Here is a 13,924-nt window from a genome sequence, read left to right on the forward strand (position 1 = left end):
GAGGATGTCCAGGAAGTCCAAGTGCCTCTTGCTCCTGACCTTCTCCAGCTCTCCCTCCTCCTGCAGCTGAGCCTTCTTCAGCTTGATCACTCCGTCTGTCCCAGAACAGTGTTCCCAGGCAGAGCTGAGAGCTCTAAGTTCCCAGACACAGCCACCTCCCTTGGCCCACTTGCTGCTTGTATCCCAGCCTGGGTTCCAGCTGGATCAGGAGGAAAGTGGTAATGGGTGTGCATGTCAGGGTGAGAGCTGTGGCACCATGTGCTTGTGAGTTGGGTCGCCTCTCAACAGCACAGCCTGTAGAGACTCTGCTTGAATGCTGCTGGCAGGGGGTCTCACCCAACCTTCACCCATGTGCTGACATGTGTCAGCTCCTGCACAGCACTGGCATCCTAACACCTGCACCAGGGGGGTACCCAGGGTAGGTGTGTCCCAGCCCCTGAAGTGGCTCAAGGGGGGATAGGGCTCTGCTTGAGTGTTCAGTGCCTGTCCCTTTGAGATGCGTCCAGTGAAGGAGGGAGCCACCCAGGGGTCAGAGTCCAACCTGTGTGTTGATGGGCTAGCTGGCAGGCCCGGTGGTTCCAGCGGCCTTCAGGGGTCAGCTTGTAGATGATGTCATTCTGGTGGAAAGCATTCCTCACTCGGGAAAAAAACAGGTTGCTCAGGTCTTCAATGGCCTGGATGTAGGACTGGGAGATCCTAAATCGGGAGGATGCAGAAGGGCCTTGATGGAAGGAGACTTCTGCCCTGAAGTGGATTTGGGGCTGTGAGTGAGGGTTCCTCAGTCAGTGGGTCAGGCAACTTGAGGCATTCGCACTTTCTGTCTTAATACCCTCAAGACCCTCAGCCCTTTGTGAGGGACATTGCAGCCAGGCTTTTCCATATGGCAGGGACCTGGGATCTGTGCCTAATGAAGGTGTGCTGTGGGCTGAATTTGACTGTGGTCTGGGACGCTCTGCAGAATGTGGCTGTCTGTGCTGGGAAACACCCCAACTGCTCTACTTACCTCTCAGCATGATAGGAGATAGGACCCAGAAACTGAGGATTTCACTGACCTGTCTGCTTGCTGGCTGCCCTGGTAGCTGAAGGCACACTTCATAATGGTGTCCAAGGTCATCAAGGAGACATGCTCAAAAATCTCCAGATATGAGTTCTGTCTGATGAGGTCCTCCCACTTGTCCTGTGTTGGAGGGACACACTAATCCTCTACTCCTCCAGAAGGCCCATCCGCTCTCTGTAAATATTCTGATGAGATGTCCTCACCTTCTAAAGGGGATGTGTTTTAACATTTTTTTAATGTTTATTATTGAGACAGATAGAGACAGAGTGTGAACAGTGGAGGTGCAGAGAGAGAGGGAGACAGAGTCAGAAGCTGGTCCAGGCTCCAAGCTGTCAGCACAAAGCCCGACATGGGGCTTGATCTCACAAACTGTGAGATCATGACCTGAGCTGAAGTCAGACGTTTAACCGACTGAGCCTCGCAGATACCCCAGATGTGTTTTAACAATTTGGGAACATACAGCAAATATGTGTTCGCCGTGTGATGAGTTTTTTCTCAAAAACTTTTGTTACATAAATAATCACTATCTCCTACAAGTTAGGAACAATTTATGGTGCTAATAACCATAGCAGACCGGAAAACAATGTTTCCAAGGGGACAAGGGGTGAATCTTCTCTCTCCTGTGATTGATCTAGACACGAGAAAAAAAAGGTGCAGTCCCACTAGGTAGCAAGTGTCAAGGCAAGAGAAAAGTAATGGGCCAGTACCAGGATTCCTAAGTAAAGGTATCAGGGACTGTTCAACAAATGTCAGCTCATCACAGTTAGTGAGACAGGGTCCTGCTCAGAAGTGATACGAGGGCATGATCCAGCCCTGGGTTTTGAGATCCGGTCTCCACTTCCCTTCATGAAGTGGTGAAAATCTATGCAGAAGCTTTTGCCCCAAGGCTAGTGCCCACCTCAGTGACATCCTGGGGTGTTCACCTGTAAATGAAGCTGCTACTGCCCAGGCCAGCCAGGGCCACTTGTCCTGTTGTCCACGGGGATTGACTGCTCTTCCTATCCAAGCCGAAGACATAAAGTGGGAGGAGAAGGGACCCTGGATCCACCATGACTGTCTCTTCTGTGGGCAATGAGCACAGAGTGGAGGCAAGCCTGGGTACTTTCTTTTCCCTCCCTCGTTGGGGTACCCGGTCTCATAGTAAGGTATAAGTGCATGATTTTTAGGGCGGTGCCTGATTGATGTCTCCAGGACACATCTGCCTGAGAGTGGGCTCTGTGAACTATGCTGTGGGTGTGAGTGTGCAGGTGAGCGTAGGACGGACTTACCAGCATCACATGGACAGAGTCGGCCATGAGCTGCATGTAGGGCTTCAGGATGTCATAGTGGAAGGCTGGGGTCAGCATCCGCCGGTGCTGGAACCACCTCTGCCCATTCAACAGGAGCAAACCGTACCCTGGGCCACAATGGGGCTGTGTTGGAAGGGATCTCCCAAGAGTTGTCCAGGGTATTTGGCAGGAACCCAGAGTGTGAGATGAAGGGCATCCTGGGTGAGGCAGGGAAGGCCAGTGCATGTCGGGAAAGTAAATTTCCAAGAGCTGGTTCACAGCAAGTGGTCATGACAGCTGAGAGATCAAGATGGAAACTGAGTGGGGTGCGAGTCTTAGAAGGACTTTGGTGAAAAGTGAGGTTGACATCATTTCCGAGGACTGTGAAGTGTTGTGGAAGAGGCTGAGCTGCAGGAGGGCTCTCCCCACCATTAGGAAGTGTTTCATCAAAGGAGAGAATGGACATATGAGGAGTTTAAGATACAAAACAGATGAACATAAGGGAAGGGAAGCAAAAATAATATAAAAACAGGGAGGGGGACAAAAGCCTAAGAGACTCTTAAATATGGAGAACAAACAGAGGGTTACTGGAGGGGTTGTGGGAGGAGGGATGGGCTAAATGGTAAGGGGCATTAAGGATTCTACCTGAAATCATTGTTGCACTATATGCTAACAAACATAGATTTAAATTAAAAAATATATTAAATAAAAAGCCCTTAAAAAAGAAAGATAAAAAGAAGAGAATGGAGAGGATGGAGCTCCATTCAGCGATGAGGGTGTGACTGTGGTTCTGGTCACCTCTTGTTTAATCTGGGCCGAATGGATAGTTTTTGGCAAGCCTAACCAGAAGGTGGACTGTGGTCCTGATTCCATATACTTACCTATCCAGGGAGCCAGGAATCTGGAGGAGTCACGACGCTTTGGGTCTGAAAAGTACAAGGGGCATTACAGGGAACTGGAGGGAACTGAGGAGGCAGCTGTGGTCCAGGCCATTGGCCTCCATCCCTTCCTGAGGACTGTAAGCTGGCAGTTTGTTTCCATCCACTTCCCACTTGCCTCCCAACCATGAATCTTGTTTCTTTCCTGATAGTCACTGTAGGCTCATGATGACAGACTCAGTGTCTATAGCATAGCCCCAACGAGGATTTTGAATCAGCAAGAAATATAACTGCTGTCCTCAGTGCCACTGAAAAGACAGTAGCTGGTGTGTATTTTTTAAGGATGACCCAGGATTTCCATGACATAGCATGGGCAACAGATAGGGTTCCAAATCCCAGCCATCACGGATAGCAAATTGTCTTCAAGATCTGGGATCATATAAGTTTGGTGAAGGAAGGAAGGAAGGAAGGAAGGAAGGAAGGAAGGAAGGAAGGAAAAAAAGGAAGGAAGGAAAAGAAAAGAGAAAAGAAAAGAAAGAAAGGTAGAGGGAAGGAAGGGAAGGAAGGCAAGAACAGAAATAAGGGAGACAGAAAAAAGAAAAGAAAAGAAAGAAGAAAGAAAGAAAGAAAGAAAATGAAAAATGTAATCCCTCACAGCTGTTTAAGCATTCCATCTAAGTATCTATATTTGGCCTTATGCTGGCTTGTGCACTAGAAGGATGGTTGCTGGAGGGTACTGAAGGCTGAGCCATGACTCTCTTCCAGAATTTCATAGTCCCCAAAGAATGCACCCAAGAGGGAAAAGCCATAGCAGAAGACATGTGGGATAGTTCTCACCTGATCGCCCCAGGATCACCTTCATGTAGTCCGGGTCATAGACTTCAAGGGTAACTTTGCTCCCCCACAGCCAGCGAGGACTGGCGCATGGGTATTTCTCTGCCCTTTTCTGAAGGTTTTGTAGCTCTTGGCCATCTTGGAACTGTAACCGAGGGAAAGACAAGTCAATAAAACCTTCCTCGTCAGGTGCACTGCTTAGAGTGGTGGTGGAAGGTAGGATGGCCACAGGGTGATAGTTCTAGCTATCCACAGTGCTTAAGAATTTGGAACTGTTTCTGATGAGACAGGTTCTGATCTAGATTCCACATTCAGTGAACTTATGTTCTAGTGTGGGAGTGGAGTCAGGGAAGAGAATCAGGCCTTAGAGTCTGAAGTGTCCTTCAATTACTTAAGGGGCCTGCTCTGTGCTCCCAGGTCATGGCCATCATGGGTTACCCTTCTCCTTAGATCCAGTGCAGTGACCATCCAGTGGGAACCTCTTACCACAAAGCTATGTTACTTTGTCCACCACGATGCCCTCAACCTGCACAGCAGGGGCCTTGGGTCCTGTTTCAGCCCAGTGTAATGCCTCTATTCTGATCACATGCTCTCCTCCTCCAGGGGACCCAAGGAGCCAAATAGCCCGGCTATTCCCCTCTCTGGGCCATTCTGAGGGCCACTGATCTGTCAGCTGTCTGGACAAACACGTGGGGCTGCGATCTGTCCCTGAGCAGGTCTGGCCAGGGCCAGGTGACAATCTTGTAGAAGAGACATTGCCCAAGGTGGCAGTGGCAGTTACTCTGTCGGTAAATACCCAATGTCCACTGGCCTTCAGCCTGCGACCACTCAATGCAGGCTATGTTCCACTAAAGCTGCAGCCACAAAAAATATCCCCCAAAGGAGGCACAAGGACAGAAGGAGGACAGAAACTAAAGGGGCAGCACAATGGTCAGGTGTTGTGAGCTCTGCTACTAGCAGTTATGCTGAGACAGGGGAGGAAAGATGGGGCTGTTGACTCACCTCTTTCCCACCCTGCAGTTCCCCTTTCATAGTTCCTGGTGGATTTCACCCCTAGGTAGTGCAGCGAGTTTGTGGATCCACAGCTTGCTTGTCCTTCGTAGGCATTACATTATTTTCAATTTTTATCAATTATGCAGATTAGAATGACTTGCTTGAGACTCTAATCATCAGCAGCATCATCCCCACTTTACAGAGGAGGAAACAGAGGCATAGAGTATGTGGCAGAGCTAGGATAAAATCTACGGAGCTTGGCTCAGAGACCACATGCTTCCCTGTCCCCATTGTGACTTGTCACCTTGCCTGAAGGTTAGCTTTAACTCACCTCAGGTGGCATTCTAACTCCTGACTTAGCCAATTCCAGAGGAATTGAATAAAGGAAGGTTTCAGATAGAATTATAAAAATAAGAAATATTTGGCTACAATATCTGATAGGTCAGCAGCCGATGAGAGATGATGATTGGGCACCGGGAGTAATATTCGTTATGTAGCAGAACCTGTCTGCTTACAGAGTCTACATACAGTCAGTTAATGGGAAAGTCACTGGAGGAAGTTTTTTAGTTCCTTATGTCAAATCCCAGCTCGGGAAGGTGACAACTGCATCTAACAAAAGGTCCCAATTTCTCCAACTGGACAAATAATCTGGAAGTCATTAGTGCAACAATGTGCAGGAAGGAACTGGGCTCTGGCTGTCTCCCTGTGGCTGACATGAAGTTTCCATCTCTGGCGCCACTCGGTTGAAATCGCTCTGCCTCTTTCTCTGAGAAGAGACCGGTCTCCGCTCTCTGCAACACCCCACCTCCTAGGCTTGTTCAATCCACACCCCACTAGTGAGCCCCTCTCCAAGTGCCCCCCTTCCTGTAACCCTCCCTCGGGGACCAGTGCTGACAGAACTGGCTGGGTAGGTGCTGTCTCCCACCCAGTCACCCCAAGCTGCTCCTTCCTCTGTCAACTGCACAACCTGAGTCAAGCATCCCTTGGGGTCAGCTCTGCGCTGGCCACCGGGGTACTGGAAGGAGGTGACATCCTCAGCCCATGGATTACATGGTGCCGGGTTTGGGGAATGAGAGCTGATGTGGAAACAGATTCTGTTAATGGTGGAGGTCAGTGTGAATGCTCTTTACCTGCCCCATCCTGGGAACCTTCTCCTGTGTGCCAGTGGCTTGTCAGGGTTGTAGCACTGACACCACCAGTCTGGAACATCCACAGTCTCAGGCACCCAACCTGGTTGTTCCCTACACCTGACGTGATCCCCGGTCCAGCGGTTGACCCTGTTTTCCTGTAATCTGCACCTTCTGAGATTCCTGTCTATGGTCTGAGTCCCAGGCATCTCAGGGCCAAGCTGAGAGGCTGGGGTTGAGTGGCTGGGCAGGGAAGCATCAGGAAGCCTGTTGTGAGAGAAGAGGCAGGGTTGCTCAGCCTGAAGGGGAAGACTCAGGAAGGAGCAGCCATTGTCCTCAAAGGGCTAAGCTACAAAACAGCCTGCGGATCTGCCTAAGGAAAGAGGGTCAGACTGGCCTGAGGGCACTAGCACAGGCTTCCTTGGAGGGGCTGAGCTCCAGGGCTGGCTTGGGGCACTGAGGTCTGAGAGGTAAGCTAGACCCACGTGCTGTCACCCAAGAAGCCTGTGTGGGATATATCTGCTGACCAAGCGGATGCTCTGAGAATCCAGGCCTGCTCTGTCCTCCCAACCCCCGTCCAGCCGCTTCCTACCTCCTGGATGTCCCCGAAGAGCCAGTGGGAAGGAGGGGACGGGAAGTGCTGGACTGCTTTGAGCAGCCACTGCCTGTGCAGGTAGAGCTGTGCTGCCTTGAGCAACAGCAGAGCCAGGCCTAGCAGAGAGGCCACTTGCAGGAGTCCGGAGACACTGCCCAAGGGTCTGGTGAGGCTCAGTACAGAGACACTCATGGTGCAGGGACAGCTGAATCCTCTGACTGTCCCTGACTGTGGCTGACCTCCCCTGAGCACCCCAGCCTTGTCAGTCCAAGTAGGATTGCCCTGCCCACCTGGAGGGAGGGTAAATGCAGGGGGCAGAGGTTAGACTGGGCCTCCAGTGTTCATTAACTGTGAGGATCCCTCTTGGGAACCAGTGGCAAGAAAGCTTTCTCTGCAGACAGCACTCAGCAAACTCCCACTTGGCCTTCTCCCTATTATTCATTCAATATTTCAGGAGCACCTGCTAAGTGCCAGCTGTACTTAGTGCCACAACATGGCTGGCTGCAAACAGACAAGAGCCCTGCAAACAAACTGATAGAAGACCACGGTTCAGTTATAAAGTTGAGAACATGTGCTTGCTGGGAATATTATCCCTTTTCAGAAAGCAAAAGTCTTACAGGGAGCTTGTGTGATGTGGCCACAGGAGAACTGCCACTGAGAGTGCCAGCTGGGGTTAGAATCAGGGGTTCTCCCGACCACCTGCCTCAGCTGCCTCAGCAATGTTCCCCATGCTTGTCACTATCCACTCACTAGTTTTGCCTGGGGCCGAATGGGCCAGCAGACAGAGCACCTGCCAGAGACTCAGATCTCCAGCCCCAGGGCACACTCATGACTTAGGAAGCCAATGACATTGACTTCCGGAACCTCAGTTTCTCTTTCTGTAAGGTTGGGTAATCATCCCTTTCCCAAGTTCCTCCCAGGAATGCATATTCATGCAGTCACTCATGCACTCAGCCAATGTTCTTGAGCTCACTATCTGCTAGGCAAAGGCAGAGAACTAACCTTACAGGAAAACACAATAAAGCCTGTACTGAAAGAGTGAAGTGTGGGCCAGGCCCTACCAGGGAAAGAGAAAACAAAACAGGAGGATGGGACCTTCAAGGGTGAATAGGAGTTCACCAGGTGGAGTGCTAGAGAAGAGGATGGGCGCTAAGGGCTCATGGAGAGCCTATGCAAGAAAGCATTTCTGATGAGGACAATTTAATCTCTTACTTGTTCCTGCTTCTCTTCCCCAAAGTCAACTCTAGGCCCAAAATTCAGAAAAATAAAAACAAAATATCTTTATGAGGATTTCTTTAGAAGGCATCTTCCATGAGTCCCCCTTTTCTTCTGCCCTGTTCCTCACCCATCTCACCTGTAACTCCAAAGTCCTTCTCTTTCGCCCAACCTCGTGACAGGGGATTCATTACACAACCCACAGCACCGGAGTTCTTAGCTCTCTCCCCTAAATCTGGGCTCCTGTCCAAACCCAGGGAGAGGTAACCACTTTACCCATTCCTCTCAACCTTGCCCCAGTTCTCTGTTTACTTCCCATCTCTCTCTGATCCCGGCCCACTGAATTTGGACCCTACTCCTTCCCTTACTTGGGCCTGCACCAGCTTTGCACCTAGCATACCAGGAGCAGTTGTGGAGGGAGGTTAGAAGTGGGATACTTGGGGTGGAATTCTGGGCATCACTCTGTCTTTCCTCCCCGAATCCTCGATTTCCTCTATATAGTAGGGTGCATATACTTGTAAATAGCTAACATTTAGTGAGTGCTTACCATGTTCTAGGCACTGAGCAAAGAACGTTATATATTTTAACCCACAACTACTCTAACACAGTAGTTTTTTTTTAATGTTTATTTATTTTAGAGAGAGAGAGAGAGAGAGAGAGAGAAAGCCAAGTGGGAGAAAGGCAGAGAGAGTGGGAGACAGGATTGGAAGTGTGATCCGCTCTGACAGTAGAGAGCCCGATGTGGGCTTCAAATTCATGAAACATGAGATCATGACCTGAGCCAAAGTTGCATGCTTAACCAGCTGAGCAAGCCAGGTGCCCCAACCCGCAACAGATTTTTTCAAATAAATCTCAAAATCTGAACGAGAAAACCAAGGCACCCAGAGCTTAGTTGCCTTTCCAGGGTCAATATACTGGTAAGAGGGAGAGCCAGTGTTCAAAGCCAGGCAGTCTGGCCCCAGTCCCTTAAGGGACTAAGTTTGTGTCATTTGGGAAACCAGCAAGACAAAACAGTACAGGACAGACCAGCGCACAGGAAGAATAACGACAAGAGAGGCCAGACAGGCTAGAGGACAGGTGCGTAATCGAGAGTTACACGCCCAGTCAGGGCTACAGCCAAGTAGGAGGAGGGTAACAGAAAACTAGTAGGAGTCTTGGAAAAGGGTGAGACCGAGAAGGGCAGACAGTCTGATGGGAAAGAGGGGGAGATCATGGAGGTTGTGAGGGAGGCAGAAGACAGGGGACGGGAGACACAGACAGGAAGACAGGATGGCAGGCAGGAGGTTCTCGGGCTCATGCTTGTCTGCACAGATTTTAGAGGAGCTTCCTGAGATGCAGGTGGATCCCATTCTTGGACCTCAACACAATTCTTGGCCAGGGAACAGGGACCCTGGAAGGATCTGGCGCCAGCTCAAAGCGGAGCAGGGTCAGGGCCACCGCCACCTTCATCTCGCTCATGGCAAACTGCTTCCCGATGCAGTTCCTGGGTCAGGGAGGGAAAAGGAAATGAGAAGTGGCCTCAATCCCCTTGCTGGGAACAGCACATGCAGGGCCTTCCTGCATGGGTCCGGCCCCGATCCCTTTCCTTCCCGGACACCCACACACATTTCGACCCAAGCCTTGCTTCACACTCTGCCCCTGACCTTTGACAAAGCCTACAATCTTCCAGGGCTAGTTCCTTCTACCTCTGCTGTCGGCAGGCCTGAAGTCCTCTTATAAGAGGGTCAGCTCGAGAGGCACACAGCCAAGTCAAGTGATCACTACAACAGTTAATCATCAGAGTGTTTGCTGTCTCTATAAGCCATTACTGATTTCAAAAATGAGAAGACAGTACAGGGTACTATAGGGGCCAGCTGGGCCACTTTAGGCCCTAACCATATGGGGGGACAAAGGGACCCAGATCCTCAGAGAAAGGACAAGGTGGAATTGTGTAAGGAAAACAGAATGGAATCAGAGAGACATCCAAATGGGCAAGGCCGTAACGATGCTCAATCTGCTACACCATCTCCTTCCCAGTTTGGGTCCAGACTCCTGTGCTCCCCTCAACCCTTCTGTCAACCAGTTTCTGTAGATTCCAAGTCTACTGCAGAAATGTCCCTGTTGGCCATCCCTCAATCTCCTCACCCAGGCTTCTCTGTCTCCTGCCTCCCCTTCCTCCCCTGAAGCCCCGCCCAGCTCAGACTCTCCCAGGCCCTCCATCACAGCTAGGGGCATGTCCACATGCCTCAGCTGGCATTAAAGCCCTCTTTGGCTTGTTCCCTCACTCACCTATCACCTGTCCAGCTCTGCCTCCCCACTGAGCTCCTGCTGATGTGATCCCTGAGAATACGCTCCCTCCACCTCTGCTTGCCTCGTGCTCAAGGCTAATGACAGCCCACGCTCACCCTCTCTACTGGCTGTACCTCTTCATGCCCGGATCCTGAAGTCACACTAGTATTTTTTACTCAGGGACACATCACTTTCCAGAACAGGACAGTGTCAGGAACGTGGAATGTCCTACAGTGTGTTCAATTAGTAAATTATGGAGTGAATGAATGAATGAATGATGATGTCTCTTTGAGTGGGAGCATTTATGGCTGTGAACTCTTGGCGGCAAGGGCAGTATTTTCTTCTGCGTTCCACCTCCTAACATAAGACGTAGCACACAGAGACAGGCTTAAAGAGTAGTCTTAGAATTGCATGAAGTTTATTGAACTAAAAAAAAAAAAACCTGAATGGAATGAAATATGGTAGCCATTAGGTCTGAGCTAGAAATGGATCTCTCTGGCCCTCTCCTGTCCTCACTGGCAGCCACACGACACGCACCAGTGTCTAAGGCTCAAATCCTACAGCCAGTATCTGGAAGAATAGTTTGCTTAAAGCCTATTCTGTGAAAGTGGATTTAGTGTTTGAAGAAAAGAACTCGTTTTTAGTAACTACTTACAAGATTTAAGGAATTTACTAATTAGAGGACCATTTCAGCAGCACTGGAGGATTTCACAGCAGCCACTCTGGAGAATAGTCATCCAGCTCCACAGTCACTTCAAGTCTGCTTTATGTTTTATACTCCAGGAAACTTTCAAATACCATGTGTCATGTATAAAACAGTGGCTTTTCTCTCAAAAACAGTTTAATGTCTTTCTTGCATCTATTTGCCCACTTATGCAATTGGACTCTAAGTATAATATTAATGTGTATAGAGCCCAGATCATATGGACTGATTTGACAACTGGGAAAAATGTCAAGTACATGTGACCATTACCATGGACTCAAAAATTCTTTTGGATAGATGCAAACATAATAGTGACACAAATTAGTTGAATACTTCATTAATCCCTTAAGAGGCCACAGTAACCATCCTCATGTATGACATAAATGTTTGAGATATGCAAGGCAGCTGAGAATGGAAACACATGCAAAGAATTCAGTGGTGCAGTTCGGGGAAAGAATGGCTGGTTTGAGAATGTGTATGAAAGAATCTATCAGATTCCGTCCAGATTTTGAAATCGATAATACTTGAAAATTAACATGTGAGAAAATCTCTTGTGCAAAGTCATACTCATACAGTGAATCAAATACTAGAATGCACTGAATTTTGGAGCAGCCACCAACACTGAAGTGTGGCTGGAGATTGGGGAAGAGAAATGGGTCAATGTCTCCAGGTCGTGCCATGCTTCCCAGCTTTCTTTTGTACAGAAAGGCACATACCTCTTTCCCAGCACAGAGACAAGCAAAGGCATATCTACAGACACCCGTATACAATAGGAAGTCACAAGTATTGGATATGTACCCAGCAAGCAGTCACCCACTCCCATCCTGTTACAAATAACTCACCTTGCTCCTCCTGAGAAGGGCAAGAAAGCATGGCTGTGTCGGGCAGAACCCGGTGCAAACCGTGAAGGGTCAAACACCTGCAGAGGGAGCACCAGGGCCAGGACAGGTATAATCAAGCCCCTCCGTCCAATTTAACCAACCACCAGACAGACTACCCAGAGGTAGGACAGGAGAATGGGTTGGTCTGGAGATCTCATCCCATCCCCTCCTCCCAAGCCATCATACCTCTGGGTTTGGCCACACATTCGGGTTGTGGTGAAGGGCATAAATGGAGAGGAACACCTGGAATCCTGTGGGAGAGAAGAGAGAAGACGGATCATATCCACGCCACGAGGAGTCATGTGCATGCACAAACAGCCTGGAAGCCACAGTGAAAGCCACTGCTCATCATTGTGAGTGGAATGACTGTGTTGCAAGAGAGATGGGGTGGACAAGGAAAGCACCTGTACACTCATTACTAGAGAACCATGCCTGGGCTGAGAAGTAGGAAAGAACAGGAGGCTTACTTTTTGGAACAACTCAAGTGACAGAAAACTCACATTTATCAAGTAGCATCCATAGGCCCTTGGGTAATATGCATGAACTCATTCAATCCTCACAACAACCCTCCAGTGAAGGCACTCATGTCCCCATTGTCCATATCAGGCACCTAGAGCCTCAGAGAGGCTAAGCTCCTTGCCTATATCCACACAGCTAGGATGTGGCAGGCCTGGAGTTCAGATCAGAGGTGAGCCAACGGTGGCCTCCAACCATGGCTGGATTCTCAGATCTGGTCATCAGGTACTCTCTGCCACCAATCTGAGGGCCCCCCACTGACTGGACTGTCAAAATAATGACAGTGGATTCCCTGATCTGCTTCAATGACTCGACCCCACAGGGAATGAAAAACAGCTCTGTCTGGCCCAGAGGGATTTTCTCTCCAGCCATCAAATCTCTGGATATTAGAAGTTTATGCTAATTTTGAAGCCCCTTGCTGAAGTCAACAGCTCCTTTTAGAGAAGATGCAATGTATTGAGTCGTTTTTATTTTAACTGATATGTATATAGCTGTTTGCATTTGTCACAAAGGGGTTATCCAAATGTTATGTCAGATCTTCAGGATATTCAAATAGATACGACAGTGAAGACAGAATTGGTCCATGAGTTTAGACTTGGAGTCAGGAACTGGAGTATGCAGTTTTAAATCAGAGAATGTCAGTGCCTTCAGTGGGAATGCTGTAGCGTCACAAAACAATGGGATCTCATGGTAATAGAATGTTTTTGTTGGATAAGTTTGGAAACTTAGGATTCTGTTCTTTTGAGATCTTAGAATTGAGATGCACCTTACAGGTTATTTGGGAGAATGAACCGAAATAGAATATATTCTCCATAGATAGGAAGGGGAAGTAACCTTTATGACACTTTGGCAGTGCTCTGGCTCTGTGTCAGGCATTTTCTCTCCTCATCCAAACCAGAGAGTAAGTGTCCATTTATGGATGAAAGATGACCAGAGTGATTGAGAAATGCCACATGACATGTGGACCACTGACGTCCCATGTGTTCCTGCAGAGTGTTGCTGTGTGAGTGTGGTGACCTTCATACCTTTGGGTAAGGAACGTCCATCAGGGAAAGTGATGGGCTTGTTGAGCTCTCTGCCAATGCCTGGAACTGGTGGGTAGAGTCGCAGTGCTTCCTTGATGCACATGGTGGTGTAGGGCATCTTGTCTAGGTGGTCCCTGAAACGAAGCTACCCTGAAGGACAGGCAAGACTCTGCCAAGCAGGAAATTCTCCAGTTGAGTGGGCTGGGCAATCCCATCTCGTGAGCACTCACCAGGTAATGTGGGTACCATCCCCCAGGAGACTCTGGACCTCCTCCCGGCACCTCTGCTGATGCTCAGGGTGTGTGGCCAGGGCATAGAGGATCCAGGAGATGCCACTGGCTGTGGTGTCATGGCCCTCAAACATGAACGTGTCCACTTCAGCGCGGATGTCCTTGTCAGTCAATCTGCTGCCGTCCTCCGTCTGAGAGGAAATGGTGACATGTCAGAGTTTGCCCCTCCCTCCAAGCTTGTGGGCAAAGCCTCATGCCTCCCCTGCTCACACTCACTCTGGCAAAGAGGAGGATGTCCAGGAAGTCCAAGTGCCTCTTGCTCCTGACCTTCTCC

General features: G+C 49.3%; 2 protein-coding genes across 2 annotated transcripts; both read right to left on the reverse strand.

Moving 5' to 3' along the window:
• Nucleotides 1-3: 3 nt before the first annotated feature.
• LOC121026395 (cytochrome P450 4A11-like) lies at nucleotides 4-7,008 on the reverse strand (the record flags this gene model as incomplete). The annotated part of the gene is made up of 7 exons (XM_040469261.1): nucleotides 6,750-7,008; nucleotides 4,041-4,182; nucleotides 3,207-3,251; nucleotides 2,326-2,453; nucleotides 1,053-1,177; nucleotides 542-696; nucleotides 4-95 (listed from the first exon to the last, which is right to left on the reverse strand). Coding segments are annotated over exons 1-7 (882 nt in total), but the record flags the coding sequence as incomplete, so codon positions are not given.
• A 1,946-nt stretch (nucleotides 7,009-8,954) lies between these two features.
• Nucleotides 8,955-13,918, reverse strand: LOC121026394 (cytochrome P450 4A24-like). The gene is made up of 6 exons (XM_040469260.1): nucleotides 13,867-13,918; nucleotides 13,591-13,781; nucleotides 13,361-13,494; nucleotides 12,006-12,070; nucleotides 11,781-11,857; nucleotides 8,955-9,450 (listed from the first exon to the last, which is right to left on the reverse strand). Exons 2-6 carry the CDS (start codon nucleotides 13,722-13,724, stop codon nucleotides 9,282-9,284), a joined length of 579 nt encoding a protein of 192 aa, XP_040325194.1. The 5' UTR covers nucleotides 13,725-13,781; nucleotides 13,867-13,918; the 3' UTR covers nucleotides 8,955-9,281.
• Nucleotides 13,919-13,924: the final 6 nt, after the last annotated feature.

This window comes from Herpailurus yagouaroundi, unplaced genomic scaffold (assembly GCF_014898765.1).
Source record: "Herpailurus yagouaroundi ecotype Mexico unplaced genomic scaffold, PumYag 93511, whole genome shotgun sequence".
NCBI lineage: Eukaryota > Metazoa > Chordata > Mammalia > Carnivora > Felidae > Herpailurus > Herpailurus yagouaroundi.